This window comes from Pomacea canaliculata, linkage group LG1, assembly GCF_003073045.1.
Source record: "Pomacea canaliculata isolate SZHN2017 linkage group LG1, ASM307304v1, whole genome shotgun sequence".
NCBI classification, from domain to species: Eukaryota; Metazoa; Mollusca; class Gastropoda; order Architaenioglossa; family Ampullariidae; genus Pomacea; species Pomacea canaliculata.
The window spans coordinates 43,287,293-43,311,839 of NC_037590.1; the positions used below are offsets into that span (position 1 = coordinate 43,287,293).

General features: G+C 43.2%; 4 protein-coding genes across 4 annotated transcripts; 1 reads left to right on the top strand and 3 right to left on the bottom strand.

Annotated features, from left to right (window-relative positions):
• Positions 1–691: 691 nt before the first annotated feature.
• On the top strand, positions 692–8,058 carry LOC112567028. Its single transcript, XM_025243476.1, has 3 exons — positions 692–996; positions 2,625–2,768; positions 3,981–8,058. The coding sequence occupies exons 1-3, from the start codon at positions 816–818 to the stop codon at positions 4,751–4,753; spliced, it is 1,098 nt and encodes a 365-aa protein (XP_025099261.1). The 5' UTR covers positions 692–815; the 3' UTR covers positions 4,754–8,058.
• Positions 8,059–8,190: 132 nt separating this feature from the next.
• Positions 8,191–11,098, bottom strand: LOC112567032. Its single transcript, XM_025243490.1, has 2 exons — positions 10,829–11,098; positions 8,191–9,086 (listed from the first exon to the last, which is right to left on the bottom strand). Exons 1-2 carry the CDS (start codon positions 11,001–11,003, stop codon positions 8,689–8,691), a joined length of 573 nt encoding a protein of 190 aa, XP_025099275.1. The 5' UTR covers positions 11,004–11,098; the 3' UTR covers positions 8,191–8,688.
• A 1,339-nt stretch (positions 11,099–12,437) lies between these two features.
• On the bottom strand, positions 12,438–15,089 carry LOC112572450. Its single transcript, XM_025252144.1, has 3 exons — positions 14,482–15,089; positions 13,510–13,816; positions 12,438–12,837 (listed from the first exon to the last, which is right to left on the bottom strand). The coding sequence occupies exons 1-3, from the start codon at positions 14,529–14,531 to the stop codon at positions 12,595–12,597; spliced, it is 600 nt and encodes a 199-aa protein (XP_025107929.1). The 5' UTR covers positions 14,532–15,089; the 3' UTR covers positions 12,438–12,594.
• A 3,004-nt stretch (positions 15,090–18,093) lies between these two features.
• LOC112576965 lies at positions 18,094–23,945 on the bottom strand. Its single transcript, XM_025259867.1, has 3 exons — positions 22,856–23,945; positions 19,274–19,408; positions 18,094–18,958 (listed from the first exon to the last, which is right to left on the bottom strand). The coding sequence occupies exons 1-3, from the start codon at positions 23,061–23,063 to the stop codon at positions 18,861–18,863; spliced, it is 441 nt and encodes a 146-aa protein (XP_025115652.1). The 5' UTR covers positions 23,064–23,945; the 3' UTR covers positions 18,094–18,860.
• Between the last annotated feature and the right edge of the window lie 602 nt (positions 23,946–24,547).

Sequence of the window (24,547 nt, forward strand, 5' to 3'; positions counted from 1 at the left end):
CGATACATGTCAAGCTCGGCGATATTTCGGAGGGACATTCTGTCAGCTATAGTTTCCACTCATTGGTTGCTTTTGTGAAGACGATAGTTTATGAAGACTAAGGTGACCAGACGTTTCGGGGGCGAAAGCGGGACACGTGCCGATGATGGTGTCGTCACCGTCAAAGATCGCCGAAAAAAGTGATTTTTAAAGACAACCGGGCCATTTGATGGACTTGCCAGAAAGCCAGAAAGCGGGACATTGGGCTTCCCGCCCGATGAGCAGGCGGGACACGAGGTCAAAAGCGGGACTGTCCCGCCTAAAGCGGAAGTCTGGTCACCTTAGTGAAGACAATAGTTTGTCGAACGGCTGGACTGCGCCCTGGAAGTAAAAACAAATGACTACCACGGTGTTAAACAAAATGAAATGGTGCTGTAGACTAAAGAATATAAATATAACATATATATAAAACCCTGTGGTCACCATTTTCCCACCGAACCAAAGAGAAATGTGTCCTTGGGCACAAAACGTTAATCAAATTAAAAGAAGGCCAAGAGAAATACACAACCACGGGACTGCAAAGCTGCTTAATTAAACTGCACGCATTTTTAAATATTTGAGTCTATTCTCCAGGAACCCCTTGTATTGAAATTATTCATGTAAATAAATAAAGGACGATAAGCAGGACTCCGCTGACAAGGGAGACCACTCAAGGGAGATCACTCGCGCCCTTGTCTCGAAGCTGAGAAGAAATGGAAATGCGGAAGCAGTGACAGGAACTTTTCGGAACATCTGTTGTTTCAAGTGACAAAAGAAGAGAGTATCACGGCATCATCATGGTCCACCGATGGGATCTGCGACATCGAATTTTTAAGTTAGGATGCAAAGGAATATTGGTGTCTGCTGTGGTTTTTATCGCTGGCTTCGCAGCCCCAGCGTGGCGAAATGACAGGGGCTTATGGATGATATGCGAAAGCAAGTGCATATCTTTGTCTGAAGCAGGGATAGGATACATAGGTGAGTTTGCAGAGATTGTCATTGCAGCATCTTGGTCATACCTGTGCGTTACCTATTTATTTTCTTCACTACACCATTTTATTTTCACTTTTGCGATATTGGCAGTAATGGCCAGATTTCAATAAAGAGTTAGAGTTTATTTTCACTTTAACATTGTTTGGTTTTGATTTTATATGTAGTATTCACGCCATCTCTTCATAAAACGTGTGTACAATATTTGGGTCATCTTCAGATTGTTGGTACACAAATTATACAGTTAGTGATGTCTGTGAAAAGACACAGAATGCATTGATAAAACAATAACATGTCAAATGCTTGAGTAAATCACCATGAAAAACATAGGATAGCCAAATAAAATAAAGATAAAGCAAACTCATTTCATTATTGCATTTCCTGGCATTTGATCAGCGTTAATGGCTTACATAACTTCTAGTTGGACATTTGTTTTGTAATGTTTCCTTTGGCTAGTTTTAATTACACAAGTTTGAATTATAAATATTTCATGTGTTGTCTTGTAAATAACTTAAAGATAAAGGAATTCCAGCAGATTTTCTATGCTTTTCAAAATTTTGTTTGTTTACTACAGCAAAATCTTAAATGTAACACCATTTGAGTAACAGATTCCTCAAATCTTGAGATACATTTTATTACTGTTTACAGATAATTTTCAGAATAAAATGATCATTTACTGGTGAACATCTGCTAAAGTTGAACATGAACTGACATTTTTGAGATAAAATTTTGTGTTCTTTGGATTACTTTTGCAATGATTTCATGCATTTGTACTCTTTTTGTTCAATATATGAATATACATAGTCGAAAAACAATATGTAATTGGTGTTTGAGCAAGAATCTCTGAACTGCAAATAATTAAATATTGAAATATTAGATTATGTCATTTTGTTTCACAAAGTCACAAACATTTGTTTGTAGCAATTTTCTTCTTCCACAAGTTAAAAAAAAGTGTTTATGATGACATTTCAGGAAGGGGGAAAATATTAACTCTTGGAAAGTTTAAGTTATTAAATCTAAATAATGATATAGGGTGGTCATTGCACTATGTAGCAATGAATTGTTTAAAATAGGCATATTTTCTGTAGATCAGAGGCCTTAGGTTTGTGTTTTCTTTTTTCTCTTTCTCCCCCTTTTTCATATGTTGAAACTATACCTTTTGTTATTTAAGTAATGTGGGAAATTGGACATTTGTGATGTAGGGGCAGTTAAACACACAAAAGGTGCCCTGTATTACATGCCTCATTTTACTAATAAGGAATGTTGCCTATAAGAGCATTAATTAGGATAATGTCTCTGTTTTAGGTGCGCACTATCATTCCAGTACTATTAAAAGTTGTGATTAAAATTAAGATATGTGAATGAATATAGTGTGAAAATGCTTAAATGTGTAAAAACACTTTCCACTTCAACCTACTCTTAAAGCAGACTTTATGTGTAAGATATATTGTGTACACAAAAATGTAGGATCTGGTTATAACAAAATTGTTATAATAACTCAAAGAGTGAACAAGGAAGTGGAAGGTGTGAGGGAAGTGTGTATGCATATGCAGACAAAAGAGAGATAGTGAGAGATGAGTATGACTCATTGAAAACTTGTCCTTTTGTTGTTCCAGCTTGGTTCGATGCTATGCGGGCCTTGGAATGTTTAGCACTGTGTGCCTACATTTTCTGCATAGCTTTTGAGGTGTATGAAGACTTCATCTCAAAGAATGCTCGTATTGAAAGTAGGAAAGTTGAGCTTCTTGCTGCCAGTGCTGGTAATGTTAAAGATTTCCTTTTGTTTGAACAATCATTATATCACTTTTGCATTGACAGTTTTCTTCTTGTCTGAGCTACCTTTGTGCTTTTGAATTTCTGTATGTAAACTAATTGACACTTATTAGTTAATTTAGTTTAGTCCTTGTTACTCCTCAAGGACCATCGGGCCGCAACAGCACCTTGCCAGCGGACCCGGTTTTGGGCAGCCCCCTTTATTTGTTGCCATGACGTCCTTTGCGTTGCTTTTTACTATTCTTTTCCAAGTCGCTTTGGTCACCAACTCTCCTCTTCCCCTGAAGATTCCAGTCAAGTGCCTGCTTAGAGATGGGGTTAGCTGGTTTGTGCAGGGTGTGTCCTATCCAGCCCCATTTGCGCTTTTTGGTGTCTTGGCTACTGGGCTAGTGGCATTCTGGTTGGTTCCACAGCCTTCTGTTGGAGATCTTTTCAGGCCATCATACTACCAGAATAGGTGTAGGCATGGGTTGGTATAGGTCTGCAGCCTGTTGTTGATGGTATTTGTCACTCTCCAGGTTTCAGAACCATTCAGTAGAACAGCTTTCACATTGGTGTTGAAGATGCGGATCTTACTGCAGAAGGATAATGCTTGGGAGTTCCAGATGGTGCCTTGAATTTGTTAATTAGTTGCTGGGAATGTTAGGTGTGTGAGAGGGAAATTGTTTCAACATGTAAATGTATATTCATTATCTAGTACAAGCACTATCTTGAATTGCCCTTGTGGACAAATAAAGCTGCATTGTGTAATTAACATTAATTATACCATGAAAATGCTTTTTTATCCTGCATTATGATATTTAGCTTATATTTCTTTAATAGGAAACCTGAAGGATAACTTAGTGCATTGTATCTGTTTTTGTAATGCAGAGATTTCCAGTCATGATCATTTATTTTGTCAAGCATAAATGACTGTTTTGGTGGCTCTGTAGCTTGGTGGTTAGTAAACTTGACTGAAAAAGAAGGCTGGTGGTTCAAGATCCATTTGGATCAGTGACTTCAGAATACCCCCTCGTGTCCCCCAATCCAGTTCTGCCCACACATCAGTAGCCTGGCTTAAACGGATATCTTATTATCAGGGGAAGTAAATTAGCACTTTTTCCTTTAAATTAACCATCGACCAGTTAAAGATGTGGGTTAATATTTTGTCTTGTGCGCCTTGTTTACAGTTACAGCATGCAATGATATATTTTTGACAGGTATTCTTGGACTCGTGGGAATCATTGTCTATTCAGCATTTACTCCTGTAACTTCTGGATCAAGTAGCAACTTGCTATTTCCCCCAGTGTACCTCAACTGGGGCTTTGGATTGGTCACTGCTGCCTCAGTGCTGGCCATCTTGTTTTCGATGGCGATTGCATATGGACGTACCAAAGCACTCCAGGATTTGGCCTCTGCAGCCGCTGCTGTCAATGTTTCTGCAGCTGCTCTCGATCCGGATATTATTGCTGTGATGTGCAGTGGAATGGCTGGGAGACCTACAGGTGAAGGCCTTCCTCCAACAATGCACTTCACAACCATGCTGCAGCCTCCACCATACAGTCTGTGCACTCAAGGACCTGGCAGCATTGAACAGCCACCTGCTTACTCTGAGCTGGAGCAGGCATTCAAAGGTCAAAGTTCAACTCCTGTAGATGTCAAGCCTCCCCCCTACGTACCCCCACAGCCTGCCCTTTCCTTACCACCATTACAGGAGGGTACTGTAGTGCCAGTAACAGAAGCCCCAGGACTGGCACCCAGACCCAGTCCACCTCCATATCACAGTTCAGAAAATCGGCCAGCCGAGACCAGCTGTTCCATGCAGATGCGTCCTGCAGGATTTGCCTCGGACTCCACCAGGTCAGCCTCCTCTGAAGGTCAGAGGTCAACAACACAACGTGGGCCAGTGTATTACATCATGAAACAGGGTCAGTTGATCCCAGTATTCATGGACAGTGAGTCAGCTGATCCTGGGAACCAGGCACCCCATTAGGACATTTGACTTGCTGAAATCAAAAGGCAAACATAATTTTTGAAAAATCAAGAAATATATTCAGACCTTTAATCTTGACCTTTGTAATTTTCTATAAAATGTGTGCTAATTATCTTTGAAGAGTAGAATTTTATTTTAGGTGGCTAATTTTATAACACTGTGTGTGTGAGAGAGAGAGAGAAAGAGCATGATGACTTGGCAGCCATGAGGGGGCGTGGGCAATCGGTGGCACGGTGGCTAATTTTACTAATTCAGGGGTCATGGTTTCTATCTCAGTTCAACACACATCTCTCTCGATGTGAGTTTTATTTACAGGCTTACTGTTGGAGCTTTTCTTCTTCTCTGTGTGTGTGTGTGCATACATGCATGTGAGAGACTGGAGTGAAAGAGTTATTTGAATGAATTTGTACAATTTGTACGTACTGATGCGTTACTTATGCAACATCATGTGTGTGAGCACCTAGAGCCTGCCTTTGCAGGTGAGGAAGACACTTTATAAATCAACATCATCATTTTGATTTGTAAATCTCAATGTTGTAAAGAGTCTATAGCAGTGATGATACAAAACAAAACTTAGTTCTGATTTGACTGTGCATTCTTAGTGATACGTTCTTTGATTTCTTAATCATTGATTATTAATCTAAATTTGTTCTCTGTGTCCTTTTGATCATAATGCATATCTTAAATTTCAAGTGAATATTTTCAGTTTACTTGTGACTCTGACATTTCAGTTATGGCCATTTAAAACACTGCTTGTTATTTTTTTTGAAAATTATGGCCACTGCTTGCCATGGCAAGGAACATTAATGACAGCTCATTGTAATTCAATGGCACGATGGAAGAAGTTGTGTCTTAGCTTAATTGCACCTGCTTATATAGCATCATTGATTTGTTTTTAGCAACTTTTGTGGGCTTTTTCCTTTACATTCCTTACTAGATAATTATACATTTTGAGAGTATGTGTGGCCCGCCTCCACAAAATGAGTCTAAAGTCGCACAAAATAATCTTGTAGTAGAGGCCCAGAAAGGTGATTAGGGTCTACTTTGTGCGATCAGATTTACACGCTTCAAACCTTTATAACTCGCTCAATTTTATGACTAGAAGAACAACTTTAGTAATAAAAGATAGATTAAAACCTATACTATATGTATATATACATTTTTAAAATATACAATTTGCAAAATCTCATATTATTGACTTAGGAATAATTGTGTGGTGGCGGGTCACATTGTTACCTATAAAATTAATAATCTTTCTAGCCTAATGGATATTCTAATAATGTGTAATACCGGTATCGTATGTACATTAAATAGGATATCCTGTACAGTAGATGATGAAGCCAATTTTAGTCCTGTAATGAAACCTAAAAAACAGGAAAATTTCATGGTCATAAAATATGTAGTGATAGGTGATAGCATACTGACTCTCGCTGGTCATTGCGGATGAGTGAGGTCCAAATTATGCAGTAAATAGCCTGGATGCTGTGCGAGTAACCTTCAATTAGTTAAAATGTAATTAATGAATCCTGTTGATTATAGTGTAGCGTATACTACATGCAGTCCCATATGGTTTAGGTAAGCAAGCTATATTTCAGTGTATGTTCTTGGAGCTAAAGTGTGCTATGACAAATAAAAAAATATGCATTCACTTCTTATTTATTGTCGTCTGTAATCTATAAACAGAACAACAGTTCTCATAGTAGTTACGGCAATGTATTTGAGTTGGTGCTTACTTACATAGATGTGAGGAAATGTGAGTGGGGTTCACATAATGCAGTCATGTAAACAGCAATGCAGGCTTGTAATGCATCTTTAGTGTTCTGTTCTGTGTCTCTCACAGTGCTATGATCAATTGATTCAGCCTCATGACTGCCATGTGAACTGTATGTCCTGTGGAAATCATATTTAATTTTACATCCTTTGTTATTGTTTTTATAATTTTTGAAGTTTTTAAATATTTCATGTCTGGTAATTGGGAAACTATTTTTTTCTTTCTTATACCATTTGAGGCTGAAGTTACACTTCCAGTTGCATGAGTACATATCACTATATCATATTAAGTGATCTTGTTTACATGATGTGCTACCACATATCACATAGCATACGAACAAATGGCATAGGGTACCAGACTGTTTTGCTCTCGATTGTTGAACTGTGATTATATATTAGTTGTGACTTGGGAAAACAATAAAGAAGAATTTGTAGGAGTTTTTTTTTTTTTGACAGCTGTATAAAAAAAGCCATGTTTTTAGAGACACAGCTTTTTCACAATTCTTATAACTTCACACTCTCCCAGTTTTATGGGACAGGAAGTTTTTAAATGCAGTTGTCTTCTATGCTTTGAAAAGTATAGTTATTTTTTTTTTGATGATATTCAGTGGTTGTGATCTTTCATGTGAACGCATGTATGCGTGTTTGTGTGTGTATAAGAGAAAGGAAATTCTGTGGAAAATGTTACTGTGCATATTTTTAACTGTTATCTTCTTGAGCAACTTGGTGTTATTGTTATATGGCTGAGTGTGAGGGTTCTTAATTTTAACGTGGCAGTTTGATTTCTTAATTAAAGAGAAAACCACTTAAAAAAAAGTAGTTAATTGCCAATCTGTTACAGGGTTTTCTGGAAAATAATAGCTTTTATTTTCAATGTTCTTTTAAGAATGAATGTATTCCTAGACATCCCAGAATGAAGGAAATCGTAGTGCTTGAAATATATATTTTGATGTCTCCAGATATTATTTTCTCTCTTTTGTTTTTGTACCGCAATGTTTGTTAGCAGCTCAAAACAGTGGTCTTTTGCAGTGCACACAGGTTAAACATCTCAGTTTTTCTTATAAATGACCTGTCCTCACAAAAATGATTGTAACAGGCGATTAGTCTCTCTTCACAAGTGACTTAGGTATGGACCCTTTCAACTGATTATACCCTCAATTGTTTCTAAGATAAGCCATTCGGCAGGAATCTTTTGTCTGAAGAAAGAATTCAGACCTAGGGCCTAAGGCATGCATTAAGAGAGTCTATATCGATTTAATTCGAGAGATAAGAGATGATATTGTGACAGTTGGGAAAGAGGAATATGTCTTGTATATAGTTTCTTTGCGTTGCTGCTTGTATAACTCAACATTGTTATGCTGATGTTGATACTGTGGAGAAGCTGTGCATGAAGGTGCAGCCAGACTCAGCACAAAAACATTTAGGACCTGGTGAACTACAGCCAGTGATCGGGTAAGATTTGTGCATTTTTGTTTTTTAGTTTCATTTTGAACTGTATTCATGCTTGCAACTAAATAAAAAATACATATCATTAATAATTCGTTTTTGTATTTTTTTTTTCTCTGTCTCTTTTTCCTGTCTTCTCCCCATGCACACCTTAATTTTTCAAATGCTTAGTATTTTATCATCCACCTTTCATGCATACACAGAATGAAGGAGAAAGGAATATCCAGACCAAGTATACTTTTCATCTGATTTATTTAGGAATGTACTTTATACACACAAGCAACAGCGAAACAGGCTGCGGACTGTGGTTCATAAATGGCAAAAACTAGGAAATATACCTCGCTATATTTTAATTCTGTGCTGTTCTATATATGACGGTATGTGTGCATAAGATGCAATGCTCAGTGTTTTATCCTAGTTACATATGGTGCATACAAATCTTTTTTCCTCCTCCTCTTTAATACTTAATGAATAATGGAAAATACTGAGAGAAAAGAAGTTAAGATGTTTGGAAAAAATTCCAAGATTGATGAAACATTCAAAATACAATCTTTTTATCTCGAAGCAAAAATGTAATCATATTTTGGATCACAAGCTAAATATGGTGTACATGAAATAAACACACGCTGATACTATTTTTAAGAAAATAAGGATGTCCCTTGTCCTGCCAGAAGATGCTCCGATCGGTCGCTGTCCTTCCAGTCTGCCGTAGTTAGGTGTCAGCATTGATGAGAAAGCCCGAGAACACCGCCCACACGGTACCCCGCATCTGAGTGTCTGCAGTGCCTTGGCGCACCCATACTCTCTTCCCCGTTAACAGGTGCACTGTAACCGTTGTGCTGCCCAGCTCCGAAGTTGTGGAGCTTGTGGACCAGCAGGTGGCTACGGCATTGTTGTCGACGATGATGTCGAGGGAGACTGGTGCCGACGACCGCCATGCAGGTGATGGTGAAGCTGTAAGTGCCAGCGACGGGGGCCGTAAACATGCCGGTGCGGTCATCGTACGCGTTGCCGATGTTGGTGAGGACGGTGTTGTAGATGATCGTGGCAGTGGGAAGGATGCTGATGGTGTCGTCCCTTAGATGAGTGTGGAAGGCCACATTCCAAACAGCAGTTCCTAGTTTAAAGGAGATAACAACTTGCGATTCAGCAGTGAACGTTTCAGGTCAAAAGAACATAAACTCGTGTTTAATAAGTAATAAGAACAGCGAATCTTTGTACCCTCGCTCACCTATATCCTCCCGACCTCCCCGCAGGGGGCTATAGGCTGGTGGCGGCCCTGGGCAGAGAAAAGATCGGCGGCCCTTTCGCCCGCCATTGTCAATAAAACCAAGTGGCGGCCCGTGATATTCTCGTTACGGCAGACTGTTATAATACTACACAGAGCTCATTGCTTACTCTAGCAATATTAGTAAACACAGTGAACTAATTAACAACAAACACAATGCCAGCCAGGTTGTTATCAGCTGTGTCGTTAGTTTCTTTCTGTTTTATAATCAGTATATATATATATTCGAGTGGCGGCCCCTGGGGTTTGGCGGCCCTGTGCAGGTGCACGGTTTGCACATGCCTAAGGCCGCCCCTGCTCCCTGAGAGTTTGAATGTCACGCCTGAATTCCTATTTGAGAAAATAGAATCTCACTTGTTGCGTAAAGGGAGAGAATATCACTTTTTCACTTTGGTAGCATTACGCGGTATAGTCCCTTGTCCTTTGTTCACAGCCCGGCAATGAGGCAAAAAAAAAAAAAATGCTAGTTTCGGATGAAAGCCGGCCATGTTGGAATTAATCAACACCTTTTGTTTAGTATACAATAACCACAGTTTATGTGTCACATAATAACTAGCTTTTGCTTGGTGTGCAAAACGTTCGTGTTTCAGTGAGTGGCTAAAATGGTTGATATGTCTGGAGATATGTTATGTCTGACACGTTCTCACATATTCACTAACGCACACGGGTATAATAGCACACACTTTTGCATAGGAAATGTTCGGCCTCTGGGGACAAACTCCACTGTGACAGCAAAAGTCGTTGGCTCTCGCACGTTACGAAAAGATAGGAGAGGGAGGTGCAGGAGTGGAGACACACACACACGTGATACAGGGGGGCACCATCACTACACGTGTTGGTGTCGGTGTTAAACGACAAAGCAACACTTAACGAGAAATAAAAACTCACTGAAAAAGGAATCATCCGGTTATGTCAATCTCAAGAATTATATGATATTCAGAATAAGATAAAAGTTATAGTCATAATAATAACATTCAAGGTTTGCAAGTCAGTGTGCTTCCCAAAAACAAACAAACAAGCAAACAAACAAGCAAACGAACGAACAAACCTGTCTTCTTTGAATAATGCCTTTATTTTGTAATAAAGTAGTGTTTCTTTTTCCTTTCGAAGAGTTAGATGTAAAAAAAAAAAAACCCATAACTTTTGCTTATTGTGTTACCATCGTAAATAAAGATTTGTCAATAGTCTCAAACTCTCTCTCTCTCTCTGTTTCTTCACCTTTTCTGTACTTTGTGAAGAATCACATCACTGGCTCAGGCTGGATGAGGAGGGCAATGTTCTTGCCCCCTCAGAAGTTTTTTATTAAGTAGGCGGATGAACCCCCCTCCCCTCTGGTTTCTACGAGAGAGTTATTTCAATGTAAGTCTGTCACACATTTTCACAAACCTGTGGGTTACAACAACCTAGTTCAAAGATTGCTCAGGCTTTTGGCTGGAAAGGGTACTAATGAAAACATAAACATGCACACGCACGCATACATACGCACCCACACTTACACTCACACACACACACACACGCATTTATACACGCAGCTAAGAGAGGAATGAAGGTCAAAGGTAAAGACGACTTACTGCATGTTCTCTCTACAGCCGTCAGACGCGCCTGATGGTCGGACACCTGGCGGGACAGATCCTCCACCACAGACTGCAGTGGCGAAGGGTCGTCTGATCGCCGAGCCCGAACCTCATCGCGGGTGTCAACTACCACCACAAGAACTGCGGCCGCCAGCAACCACAACCACGACATTCTTTTAAGGTTTACCTCCTTGTGAGAGAATTCAAACCTGCCTGTATTCGCCGCCCTAACCGCCTTTTATATCCCTGTGAACTCCTCTGACATTAATATTATAAATGTATGACAATATTACACTCTGACATTAATATTACAAACGTATGACAATATTACACTCTGACATTAATATTACCAATGTCTGATACACCAGCAGGGGGCAGGGGGCAGGGGCCAGGGGACGTGGCACAACTCGTGAGCACAGATCAATTTTGTCAGCCCGAGCTTCTTTGTCGAAATTATTTGCTGGACTTTTGTCCAGATGTCTCAGACATGTCCCTATAGTTTCTTCCATGATAAAAATTCCCCTTTATTAAATCCTCGTCAGACTCTCGGAAAGTTTAATTCCACTTTATGTCACTAAGGTCATCGCAAAAGGTGACACGGGGGAAGATATTGCTATCAGGCTATATTTGACATTCCTCTCTCTCTCTCTTGTCTGGCTGCCTCTCAGTGGCTACTGTTTCTATACTGGACTTGTCAAGAAATTAATGTTTGAGCGATGTTCAGTAATCCTGTGGCGATTTGTCACTGCAGACGCTTGTCTCCTAATCTTCCCAGTGAAGGTGTCGAAATTGGGTGAGAATATTAAAATAACGGGAAAAAAATCTTTAATACAAAGGGAAATCTCACAAATTAAGAGTAAAAAAAAAAAAGTAAGAACCTTGCACTTAAACTGATCCGTGCTCGAAACTTTGGTCCTCGACTAACATTTTTGAAAGAATTCATTTCGAGCTCGTTCTGTGCGTGGTAATATTTGTGGGCGAGTATCCCAAGAACAACAGGCATAATCACCTTGATTTCGGAAAACACCTCCCAGATTTACGCAGTGATTAGAAAAAATCCATCCCTCATCCCATCCATCACAAAACGTTTGAGAAACAAAACTACAAGAACTGAATTATATATATACATATGATATCGGGCCATGGTCAGTCACCGTCATTGACAGGCTGAAATAAAAGATTCATGCACTGTCGAGACACTTTCACTCTGTATCTCAGTTTGTTTTTAGCCTTACTATTCACTATTACAGTCTGAGAGAATGTATCTCAGGCGTTTAGTTTAGTTTTGTTTATTTAAAAAATAGAAGTCACAAGTTTACTCCAATCTTCTTGTCAAGTGCCTTTAGAGGACTTTTTGACCACGCGCGTACACACAGGACTAATAATTAAGATTTCAAAACCCTCGATGGCATCATCGTAGGATGAAATTACATCTGAACATCTATGTGTGACTACAAACAAAGCAAAAGTCTGTCTAATCAAAGCATTGTCAAAATATTTTATAGCCGGAGCAGTGTATTTGCTTGATACTAAGACACGTGATTGAATCCACACTTCTTCAATCAAATGACATTTTTTACACAACAATCACGTTTCTCGTCACTAATCACTTCATCAAATATTAGCATATGACCTTTGACATGTGTATGTTTATTTGATACAAATCGTTGGTGGTGACAGGAGTTACACACCAGGTATTGACCTTTGAACTACATGGTCGGTATGTTTGTGATGAAGGAAGGTGACCACCAAGTTTTGACTGTTCACGTTTGTTGAAGATGACTTCTGCCACTTGTCTCCAGGACGTAGCGGCCAATCTCAGCAAAGACATCTTGTCCTGTGAAGACGGCCCGGGGCGTGGCCCAGGATGTCGGGGGCTTGGGTTGAGTCACGTGGATGGCGTGGACGTCTCGCCATTGGAAAGGCAGAGTGGGTCGTTTGTCTTGAATGGCTCGGCGGAAATCCTGCTGCCACGTAGGATGACAGATGTCTCGGAAACAAATCACCTGAAAATCCCATCATGTTTGTTAGAAAAAGGGCCTAATAGCAACAAGTGCATGGTATTTTCTTATTAAGCATCGTTATACTCTTCTTCTTCTAAACACGATCATGGCTGCCAATGGCTGCTGCTAACCATCAGGTATCTTATATCTGGATCGTGACTACGGCTACTGGTGGTTAATACATTTGGCATCGGACGAGCTGCCAGCTGGAGGCTTGCTGATGCCTGTGACTGAGAGTTTCCCAGCACAGGGAAATGTGTTCTATTAGGAGAGAAAATGTCAGCAAATGAAGAGGGTTAGGCTTGACATTCTACCTAGACCCGTAACCCTATGACCTTATAACCCCATGCCTTTGATAGTCTTTATATTTGTAGCCTACTCTCCTGCTCCTTCTCTTGAAGGCTTGTAATCAACATCATCATCGCCACTTACAACTTTCAGCTCCACGTCTACAACACAGTTTGACTTGAACTGGTCCTGACTGGTCAGGTCTGGTTATTTCTGGTCATGTCTAGCACCATCAGCTCCACAGCTCTACAAATGGCAGGCAGAGCTAGTCTAAATTAACCGAAATCCGAAAGGTTACTAAACCTGTAGCTATCTTTGTTTACCCACTTTCCCTCTCACTCTAACTTCTCCAAATGTAAAAGGTGTGAAATGAATTCCCTCGATCACCTGCAGGCGGTCGTAGACAAGGAGTTCGCGGGGATGGTGCTCGAGGATTTTGTACGGCATGTACGTGGCCGTGAAGGAGGACCACTCTCTCTTGTAGAAGCGAAGGGCGTCCTGCCAGTGACGTAGCCACGGCGCCTGCGCACGGGCCATGAGGACGCCAAGGTTGAAGCAGTCGGGCCACGTGCCCCACGTTGGCCAATCAAAACTCGCCACGGCAGGGTAGTGAAATAACCAGTCAGGAATCCTGCTAGTCCACACTACGTCACGGTCCATGTAGACTCCACCGAACTGAGTCAGAATGTTGGCCCTGAAAGCATTGATTGATTGATTGATTGATTGATTGGCGGTCTACGCCTCTGGTAGACGATTGACTACTCCTAAACCATCACCTTTAATTTTTACAAACAACGAACGTATATTTCTGGACTGCTTGCAAACAAATTTTCTGCTTTAACTTCTAGAAAGATGCTAAAGGACTAATTCGCTTCCGGTTGAACTTATCACGAAAAAGAGCAGACGATGCAAGCTCTCGTGTTGACGGAAGTTCAACAGCTCGAGCTTTACGGTTTGCTGTGTTTTAATTTATTGGCTCTAAGTAGAGAGCAGTGGAGGCCGAGGACTTTTGACCGAACAAGAAAGAAATAATAAGTAACAAAGTAACAAATTACAAGTCTGTCTTTGAATTTAAGAATTTTATCACGGTCCAGACACGAAACTGTTAAATGGTTCGTCGAGACCTGACAGCTGCATCTTCGCGAGAAACTGTTAGTCCCGGCACACAGCAAGCAACCCAGAGACTATACTCCCGTGGTACAAGCATTAGATAATCGAAAACATTTGCTGTTATTTCGCTGCCCTCCGAATGTTTGACATTGCGGTTAAGTCAGAATCGCTTTTAGAGGCCGCATTGTCCTGAAAGTCCGGTTCCTGCATTAAATCATCGGCAAACAATGTCTCTAGCTCCTGGTTTACCTGAGAAAGTCGCTGCTAGCTTGGAGGTTAGACATGTCTTGTTGGAACATCGTCTGCGGTCTGTCGATCTTGACAAAAGTGACATTCTCACCCCCCAGCGCGCGCCACCACTCGCCCTCGGGCTGCACGTTCCCGTGCACGTAGACTTGTTTCAGGCCCCCACGTGCAGGGCGCTGAGGATGCTCAGAAAGTGCTGGAAGCTGAGCTGCGGGACGTCAGACAGGTTGAGGGTCAGCCAGATGACATGAGCCACACGCGGGATGGGGCTTCCCATGTGAGGGATGGGAGTCAGCGACTCTCTCTGCCCGTAGTAGACCCAGCGAGCGAGCTCCACAAAAGACGAGTTGTCGCGCCATAGGTCACGTGGGTAGATGTCCCCACTGAGGACTATGCAGTGATGGAAACCGTGTACGGATTCGTTGTATCTGTTTACCGTCACGCAACCTGCCTGGTTGGCTGGCTGTCCGGCTTCCAGGTCCTGGAGCAACCGCTCGGCTTCAGACGATCCTAAAGCTCGTGGTGCGGCTATCATGCCGCGTGAAAGGTCAGAGGTAATCTCGGAGAATGCAAACCAGAAAGGCTCACTTTTGAGTTCTTTTGGATATCCCGCTAAAACAACGTCTTGTCCCATGACAAACCCGCCATTACCCACCAACAGCTTCAACGCCGACGTCAGCAGCTGTCCGGTGCCGCAAGAATCCGTCACGTGTGAGCGAAGCAGCTGTAGATGCGGCAAAGAGTTTTTCATCTCTTGAAACCAGATGTTGTACAAAGTCAGGTCGACTTCCGGCAGGTGCGAGTAGTGGAAGAAGATCGTGGTGGGACTGAGCATGCGCACTGCACTAAGCAGCGCCAGGTAGTGCCGGAAGAGGAACTGTTTCCGCCCGCACCACAAGTAGTGCACACTACGCGGCAGCGTTCGCAGGATCGTGCTGTCGCCGACCTCGAGGTCAGGCCACTCCTCGTGGGTGTACACATCATGGTACAGCGGCATCCGCACTTCCTGGGCCGCGGGCAGCTCGCGATCTACTTTGAGCAGGTCCACGACTCCTTCCTCATCTTCCGGTTGAAAATTTTCATTGAGTTCTGGAGGAGACTGTCCTCCCGTTGTACTGAGGAGGACGGAGTGGTGCTCTCAGCCTCCTCCCGCCTCATTGGCGGAACTCTTGCCCTGTTGAATTCTCTCTCTTCCTCCGAGCGTGCTTTGCTAATCTTAAAAACTGGGATTCAGTTTTCCACAGCAGGAAGATGACAACACCAGCTATCACCAGTGTTGCAGGTGTTCTTTTCTTAATTGTCATCGCGAGAAAACGTTTAAGGTTCCTCGTCGATCTTCTTGAACTTGGCATCGACGACTTCCTGCAACGAGAGGCGCTTGATTTTGATGATCATAAAAAAGGATAAAATCGTCTATTAGAGAAAAAAAAACTTACGAATATTACTTTTTCATGATGTAGACTTCCTTAGGAAGCCATTATATGAAAAGATATAGGATTTACTACATTTACTACTTTTATTGTAAAAGTTTACTCTTAAAGGTTACATTTAAAAATAGTTTTGATCATTACCTGAACAATTGTATGGTTACCTTTCACGATTAATAGTAAAAGATAGTCATCATAAACTATGTAATGTGAATTATAAAGAAATATTCAATATGAGCCTGTCCAGCTAACATTTGTCTGACATGAATATAAGGCTATAGTATTGCTCGGTTAATGCGCCTTTTCACACTCACATCTGCCGATTCCTTTCGTTGTTCTGTCTGTACAATGGTGACGCAGGCAGTTGACTGTCTTCAATATATATCTTACACGTTGAGATGAATGTTTACCACTCACATCTCAGAATGAAGTGAAAATTGTGAAACATCATACAATCTACATGTTTACCATTAGTAAAAGTTGATTACTTGCCTGGTACGAAGCAGCTCGGACGTGAAAAGACAGATCCTGACAGACGTGTTGACCGCAAGATATGGGGTAGATGGAGGTTTGGTCTTATGAAGATTTCCTATTTCACCGATACACCCAGCAATAGAAAATCAGTTCACAGACCTCGCTACACTCGCCTCAACTTTGTTCACTTTCCTGACGGCCCCACAACACCCCAGTGATCCTCACCGCTCCCCACCTTTACTCATCTAATATCACGCAACCGCCCCATGATCCTCCACCTTGCCCTTTGACTCCAGTGTACCCAGATATACACACTTCCCCTAACCATCGGAGAAGGAGGACTAAAGCACAAAGTAAATCGGGATTAGAAATGGAAATTTATTTGACAGGTTCAGTGGAATACCTCACTACACGATGCTGTAGAAACTAGTTTTCTGGCGTGTCCGGCAGTTAGTTCGACACCCTAGGCCTTGTGTACACGTGCACAACTCAAGAGACTGAAACACATAGGTATCGGCTAAACCAAGTACGAGCTTTGCTTCCACACACGTCATAATCTTATGAAGTTCTCAAACAAAGTGTATAGTTTATACTATATCCCATATATCTTCAATGCTTTGTGCTCTGCTTTTCGCCGGTTTTTCTATATGTTGCGTGTTTTATGACCAATCGTTGCAAGGCAGGTATCGCAGGGGATGGGGGTATGCGGAGGGTGGGGAAGTGGACAGGTAATGTAGGTCACCGGATCGATCTCGTCAACCTCCCCTCCCCGCACCCCTCCCCACCCTCTCGACACCGAGGTCAGGAACGGATACTTGACTGCCCTGAGGGTTTGGTAAACTAGGGAGGGGCGAGGACATAGCCATCGTCCTCAGAAAAAAGCTGGACTGTGTGTGTATCGATGTATTCTCAAAACACACACAACACACACATTTTTCTCTCACAGACATAAAACAATGGCTAGGACTAACCTCTACTTCGTGAAGAGAATTAAAATGTCTCATACATGAACTGCCAGTGATTAGGGAGGTCATCAAGAAATATTACGAGGTCTTAAAGACGCGCCTACACCCGAGGTCAGCTGTTCCGAGGGTAGGCACTCATCCCTTCTCCATCACTGCGTTGCCTCCCCAAGTCTGATGCCATTACACAGGGTCAACTAGGGTTGAATACGCTACCTCACGGGTATGCAACAGCCCAGTGTGTGTGCCTCCGAGGTTGGACAATTCTACTATCCACTGTTTTCTGTATTGCATCTTATGTTGTATTGTCTTGGTTGCCGAGTATTTTATAGAGAAGATAAGTTTATGATGGTTGACAGCGTTTTGGGGGTAAGTAATCCTTTTCCTTCTGTACTCCAGTGAGTTTGAACTATGAATGGGTCTCCGAATAATGTGTGTGGCAAAGTGACTAGACTATAAATGGGTGTGAAATGGTGGAGCCCCCATGAAAAGCCGTGCCAGTGTAACCGCCATCAAACTTCTGATTCTTCCTCATCCATACAAAAGTTTCGATCTTAGTTTAGCTCAAACTGTCTCGCAAACCATTCAGTGGGACCAAATCAGGTATGTCTCAAGTTGTCTTTTGTTAAAAAACAGTTGGGTGTGACAAAGTTAGCATCGAAAAACATTTTATTAGTCTTGCTAAGTGCACAAGTCTACAGGGTTTTTTCCTTACAAGCTGACACTGAGTAAACATGAAGGTAAATAAAAGTAAAAAAGAAACAACCTGGAGTGCGAAATCATCTGTTGTGAGTTTGTTTACACTTGTTGGAGGTTTGAACGAAAACAGACTTTGTAGGGGAGAGAAGTAGGATTGTGGGCGATAGGTGGTGCTGTGAGTTTCTCCAGCCAGTGACGTCCCCTGATTTCTTTGCATCGCCGTGTGACGTAGTTGATGACCATGGCGAAGCTTTGGTGACAACGTTGACTCTTGGGCCTTTGGTTGCCAGGCGTCGTGGTGTAGGTGACGTGTGTGGGAGAAGGACAGCTGAAGTTCGGTTGAGTCTGGCTGAGATCTGTGGAGGAGGCCATCACTGAATGCGTCACAGCAGTGGCGTCATCAACACGCGCAAAACGTCACACGCTCGTCTGCTGAGCATTTTGGAGGGTTGAGGTCCTGTACGTTCCGATCTGAGGAGTGACGTCACATCTTTGCCAGGATTGTAACGCCGCACCTGAGTATCATTTGCCCTAGCTAATAGGGCCTGTCGCCGAGGGGTCTGGTCCCGATGCGACAGGGAGGAAGCTGGCCTGTAGACTGTCTTCGGGAAAAGCCTGGACACCTGGATCCTCCATCAATGCTGGTGACGCACTTGACGGTGAGGATGTACCAGGAGGGAAAGAGAGGGAACATGCACTTGAGTGTCTTTGATGGCGACCAGGGAAACGCTGCGGCCTACTGTGACTTTGTGGGTGGCCAAGCTTGCCGTGAGTTTTGAACTCCGCAGGCTCCACAGGACAACGACAGCAGCCAACAGTGTCAGGAGACTACCCCGATGTCCAAGGCCAGACCCCAGGAGTAGGAGCGCATGCCGTGCACGACGACAAACAGGATCACACAACTCAGGCCGAAGGCTCCTGGGACAGAAAACACAGGTAAAGCGCTGCGGCAACCTTCCGTCGTTCTGTTCATAAATGAATATAAAAGGGAGACAACTACTAGATCCTTTAGGAGCTGTTCCACTATAGATTGCTTCCCCTTCCCCGCTGATATACTATATATTTATTTAAAACTAATCGGATAGTTCGTTATGTTTGAAACTAGGCGAAGGTTTAGTTGATCACGCGCCATGTTAAAGTCAGTTACTGATAACTCAATTCATCTTTTATACTAACATTGAGTCCAATAGACGGATCGTTGAGACTACGGTAGAGTGATGAATACCAGCTCACCACCAGAGATGGCGCCCACGACAGTGACGATTTCGCGGCTGCGTCTGGGTCTCCTCAAGCAGGTCAGCAGCGTCCACACGCACACCGACACCTGCAGCACGGAACCCACACAGCCCAGCATCACCACCACGCTGTCTGCAACCACACGATGTCGACACATCAGCTCTCTCTCGGCTGTTCCCTCGCATTGTGAAGTGGTGTGTGTAGATAGTGGTGTGTGTGTGTAGATCGAAAGCATTATCGAAAAATGAGCATTTTCATCAGGTGTCATTTCACCCATGCCAGTGTCATGTAACATTAACAGAAATATGTCCCTATCGACGGCTACAAATTTTCTCTCGGAAACCCAAAATTTTGTACATTTTTTCCTTTAAGATAGGAACACTCAGCCACAACTCACCGATATTCCTTTTGAAAATACTACATGACCTTTGCCCTGTGTGGACCGTGCACTCTTCCCAGACGCCAGTGTGGACAAAGTCCGGAATGGTCATCATGTTGCTGCTTGCGTTATCATGAGACTGACGACCATCCTCCTCAATCCAGTAAGGACTGACAAAACCGACGATGTAGGCGGTGGAGGAAATGACGAACATCCCGACAGCAGCCTTGAGACCCCAACTCGCCCGGCTGACGTTTTGCTTGGCCAGCCATCCGACCCGCCGCACTGTCTCTAAGAACTCAGAACATCTATTGCCTTCGTCTTCACCCATGCCGACGACTGACAAGCTGTAGCTGGGTTGACGGGTCAGTGGATGGTGCAGACAACATTCTAACAGTTTTCATACCTTTTCTATGTACTCTTTTCACGTTCACACAACTCCATTCCGTGCGCATGCGCTATACGAGCGCCACCTACCGTCTACTGGTGGGCATGTGAGCACGGCTCAGTGACTGTTAACCGTAAAACACACGTGAGTCGTGCGACAGTCACAATTGCATCAAGTGTGTGAAATGTCAATGATGAGGTGTAAGTGTGTACTTAGTTGTCATCTTTAATGTCGACAGTTAGCTTCTGCTTACATTTTTTTTTAATCACGCATCACAGATACTTGTGAAGTAAAATAAATCAAGTAAAGTACAAGCAAACACACACACACGAGCACTCTATGACCTAACCTGTTGCTATGTACTCGTTTGTATTTTTTCATGTAGGTTGCTTCTTGAACTCAGCAGAAATCACATAAAGAAATCGTTGTGTGATGCGAATGTCATTTCATCAGAATGTTGTATTCTCATAATGGATATGAAATATTTAGCAGGACACATCACAGGCCTGTCAGTAAAGTATTTGTCACTGTGCAACTGTCAGTTTATAGCCTCCATAGGAAGACAATGTCACACAGTACCTAAACTTTGTAAACGTAGAAGGTTTTTCTGATTAAGTGTTTCTGTGGAGAATAGCCGAGAGAAAAAAAGGTAGTATGGTTAGTTGCTTGTGTCGGCCCCCTACAGAGAGAAACTAGAACACACACACAAACCATGAACCACAAGCGACCTGGAGAATGTTTTATATATTTAGCACGCATTTACATAATCAACAGCACATTGTGTAAGTATACACTGTCGACTTATTCCTTTACAAGAGCAAAGTAACAGATAGTTGTAACATGTAGCACGTGTTGGCTATCACTAGGTGAGGCAGGAGGAATGGAGATTCCAACTGAGAAGCTCAAAACGTTTGTTTTGGGCGACAGTGAGGCTGCAGACAAAACAAGAGGAAGAGGACTTGTGGACAAAGAAATAAAATGTTCTTTAACAGACATGCATTGACAGTAAAAGATTGTAGAGATCGTTGTCCATGATTGACAAGGTAAGTTTGATCGTCCCATCCCATCCTTACAACACCAAGTGGCGGTTGGCTGTCCTCGTGGCCGTCCTGTCCAGCCTGCGGTTCTCACGCGGTGTGACACTGCGGGACAGCCTCCTACCTGAGCTCAGTCGGCTCTGTAGCAACCGGCTTTGATCATTCTCCATCGCACAGGGTCCAGCGACTCTCTCGTCCATGGTGTCTTCACGGAAACGGACGTAAGGGCCAGAAACGGAAGTTTGCAGAGCAGCATGCTGGTTACTGTCGTTAGGTGACAGCCCCTGACTGTTGTTCTCCCTTTGCCCAGGGACCCTGACCCCTCGTTTTGCTGATTTCCGTTGGCTGCGAAAATCGTTGGCATCGTTCTGGTTTGTTGGCGAGGCAACGGCTGCTGGACATCCTTCGCCAGGCGCTGCTGACGATCTTGAGCTTCCTGAGCAAGGAAAGACAATTGTCTTGGGTCGTGAACTCTAGGATACTGAAGGTTGCAGCCCAAGTAATGTATCGGCTCGCAAGCTATGTGCTGGGGCGGAGGATGAGGTGAGTGAACCGAGGGAAGCACGACAGTCGCCGGTGAAGTCTCGGCCTTCTTCGTGATGCAGCCATGTTGTTGGTGACACGACCTCGGGTTGGTCTTGACTGGCAGGTGGGACATCACAGGACTGAGGTAAGGTCGAGGGGGCGTGTTTCTGGCCAGGTGATGCAGGTAGGTTCGCAGTACTTAGACGCGAGAAGGAGAAGTGCGGCGAAGACAGAGAGGATGTATCCTAGCCAGGTAAGTGCGAAGGACCAGCCATAGGGAAAACTGTTGTCGACGTGTCTGATGTACAGCTCCGCGAAACCCACGTAAGCACTGTTACCTGCCATCCCCACAACACCTGCACAGGGAACACATCATACATTGCCACAAGCTGTGACAAAAGCTGTTTGCATGTCGTACATAGTACATGTATACAAATATTAAACCTTCAGTTATCATTTATGTCAAGTAATATATAGCAAATATATATAATGTATAGCAAATACATAATATCACGATTGCTACTTTATTAGTAAAAGGTTGGGGTGTGAGTGACTCACCTCCAGTGATGCTGGCGACGGCTGTTGAGGTGCGCGCCCCATCGTGACGAGTTCGCATCCACACGCAGACCGCCAGCACCGCGCTGACACCGGCAGAAAACAACAAGACGACAGCCGCAACCTGCAAACACTGGATCACCCTCCACACACCTGCAACTTGATGATCTTATTAGTGATGCGTGTCCCGAAGTGGACCACCTGCTAACTGGTTGAGTGCTTTCCTCGTAAAGGAAGATGATTTCACAACGCGGAGGAAAAGAGTTTGTGGGTGGGAGTGAGTTCACGGTGATAAACATTCGGAGAAAACATCGTAGAGGGAGGTCCGATCTAAAGACTTTTGATAAGGTCCTCATTACAACTAACCTTAAAAGCATTTTTCTAAGAGCAAATACTAGTTTTTTTTAAGTAATTTATTTCATTTTAAATTATCGTCGTAATCATCCTCATACACCTTAGTTGATATGAACCGGTGTGAGAATCCATTAGTCGACGATAGAATTGATTCAATACCCCGAAAAAGTCCAAGAAGTACCAGTCAGGACTCAATAAGATGTTCTACATTTTAATGTTTTCGATCGATCAGTTCGTCTACAGTCCAGCATTTCTCGATCCTTCCATTCATCCATGTGTTGGAGTGTACATTACCTGTCCCTACCTATCGTCCTGTGCCACCCAGAAGTAAGTCCACTTACCGCCGTTGCCTCCAGTGAAGGAGTCACACTTAGTCTTGGCGTCGGACGGCGCGCACTGCCACAGCCCCCACCGCAGTCTCACCCGGGGTGTCGGCCACGACTCCCACCACAGGGGACTCGCCACCCCCGCCAGCGCCAGAGCGAAGCTGGCCATCAGCATCACCATGGCAACGACGTAGGCTGTCGGCACGGAGCTGCAGCGGCCCATCGTCTCCCTGTTCTGTAGCCGAGGGTTTGGTTCTGCTCGCGAAGCTTGGAGCGGAATGTTGTGGTGTCGCCTGCTGTCCCAATAAACTCTCTCACGATGGCTGATGGCATCAACTTCACAAGTAGCGGGACCACAGGGTACTTCTCACTGACTTTGTCCCCGAGCTGTCAACCTTCCGAGACCTCGAGAAGCGCAAAGTCTGCACGTGCCTGTGAGGTGAGTTGTACTTAGGGTCACGTGCAGGCAGTTTTCTCACCTGTTGAGGTTAGCAAGCCACGTGTCTTAAATTCATGAAACGAAATTGGACAAAATTGAAAGGAACCACACAAACTGTTATGTAATTACATGAAGAGTAACTAATTCACGATCCAGATTAAAGTTTTATACTATTTGTTATGTGTGAGCGAAGTAGACGAGATTAAAACAAAGCCATCGTTACCTGCACACAATCATCAACTTTGTCCTCATGTGTTTTCTCTGCTCGCGAGCACACACACACACTTGTATACAGAGATTGATTGAGGAAGACGGTTACGGACCATATTAACCCACCTGTTCCTGTCTTTCTTTCAAGTCTTCTTCGTGTGTCCTATCATTAACTTGCAGACATTTTCTCCCATTCAGACATTATGATCTTCTAATGTTTATTGTACTTGTCTTAGGAGACGGACATTGTAGTAATGTTTCCTGGTAAAATAATCTGTGAACTGTACTTTCAAAGACGACCCGCCCTTGTTTGTCCCGATAACTTTCCATTAACCTTGTGACCCCAAACACAAGGAGGCAGTGAGGTCCCCGGGGCTGACTGTTTACTAACCGCGACTTTCACGGCCCTTGAGTGTGTAGAATGGAAAAAAAAGTGTTTGTGTGCGCCTCTGTGTCAAAGATGTGAACATGGTCGTGGATTCTGAGAAATTCGCCGATTGCAATGATCTTAACAGAGGCAGACAAACGGATGGATTGGCGAGCATAATAATATTGTATTATACAGCACGAGAAATGAATAAAAACAAGGAAAAGTGCTATGACTTGTTGTTTAATAAACTCAAATTTAGAAAGAGATGCGTTTATCGATTCGTGTGTATGTGTGTGTGCGCGTGCCTATGTGTTTATAAATATAGATATGTGCGTGAATTGTGCTGAGGGTAGATGTGTGTATTTATATTTGAATATTTATGTGTGTGTGTGCGCACACACACTGTATGTATGAAGGTGTAAATCAGGTGCTAGGGAGTGCACGTGTCGTTGACTTGTGAGTATGGAGGACACGAACACCAAGTAGTGTAACCCTGGGAATGCGGAGAACAAAGACAAAGCCCCAAACAGTTCAAGCTTTTCGCACCTGCAGCGTGAGGTCAGGTAAGCACTTCAATTACCGGTATCGCTGTTCTCGATCTCACAAAGAGATTTCTTCCAGACAAACAACCAATCTTATAAATTCGTCCCATTAATGGAATGCTGGCTTGGTGAAGACATTTACATAC

What these genes read in the sequence shown, in the direction of transcription:
- LOC112567028 (XM_025243476.1), top strand. Translation starts at nt 816, where the DNA reads ATGGTCCACCGATGGGATCTGCGACATCGAATTTTTAAGTTAGGATGC. An exon ending in AGCAGGGATAGGATACATAG is followed by an intron (nt 997 to 2,624) that starts GTGAGTTTGCAG and finishes TTGTTGTTCCAG; the next exon opens with CTTGGTTCGATGCTATGCGG. An exon ending in GCTTCTTGCTGCCAGTGCTG is followed by an intron (nt 2,769 to 3,980) that starts GTAATGTTAAAG and finishes TATTTTTGACAG; the next exon opens with GTATTCTTGGACTCGTGGGA.
- LOC112572450 (XM_025252144.1), bottom strand. Translation starts at nt 14,531, where the DNA reads ATGTTCCAACAAGACATGTCTAACCTCCAAGCTAGCAGCGACTTTCTC. An exon ending in GCTAGCAGCGACTTTCTCAG is followed by an intron (nt 13,817 to 14,481) that starts GTAAACCAGGAG and finishes CAATGCTTTCAG; the next exon opens with GGCCAACATTCTGACTCAGT. An exon ending in TTGTCTACGACCGCCTGCAG is followed by an intron (nt 12,838 to 13,509) that starts GTGATCGAGGGA and finishes TGGGATTTTCAG; the next exon opens with GTGATTTGTTTCCGAGACAT.
- LOC112576965 (XM_025259867.1), bottom strand. Translation starts at nt 23,063, where the DNA reads ATGGGCCGCTGCAGCTCCGTGCCGACAGCCTACGTCGTTGCCATGGTG. An exon ending in CTTCACTGGAGGCAACGGCG is followed by an intron (nt 19,409 to 22,855) that starts GTAAGTGGACTT and finishes GTGTGGTTGCAG; the next exon opens with ACAGCGTGGTGGTGATGCTG. An exon ending in CGTGGGCGCCATCTCTGGTG is followed by an intron (nt 18,959 to 19,273) that starts GTGAGCTGGTAT and finishes TTTCTGTCCCAG; the next exon opens with GAGCCTTCGGCCTGAGTTGT.
- LOC112567032 (XM_025243490.1), bottom strand. Translation starts at nt 11,003, where the DNA reads ATGTCGTGGTTGTGGTTGCTGGCGGCCGCAGTTCTTGTGGTGGTAGTT. An exon ending in GGCTGTAGAGAGAACATGCA is followed by an intron (nt 9,087 to 10,828) that starts GTAAGTCGTCTT and finishes CCTTTAAACTAG; the next exon opens with GAACTGCTGTTTGGAATGTG.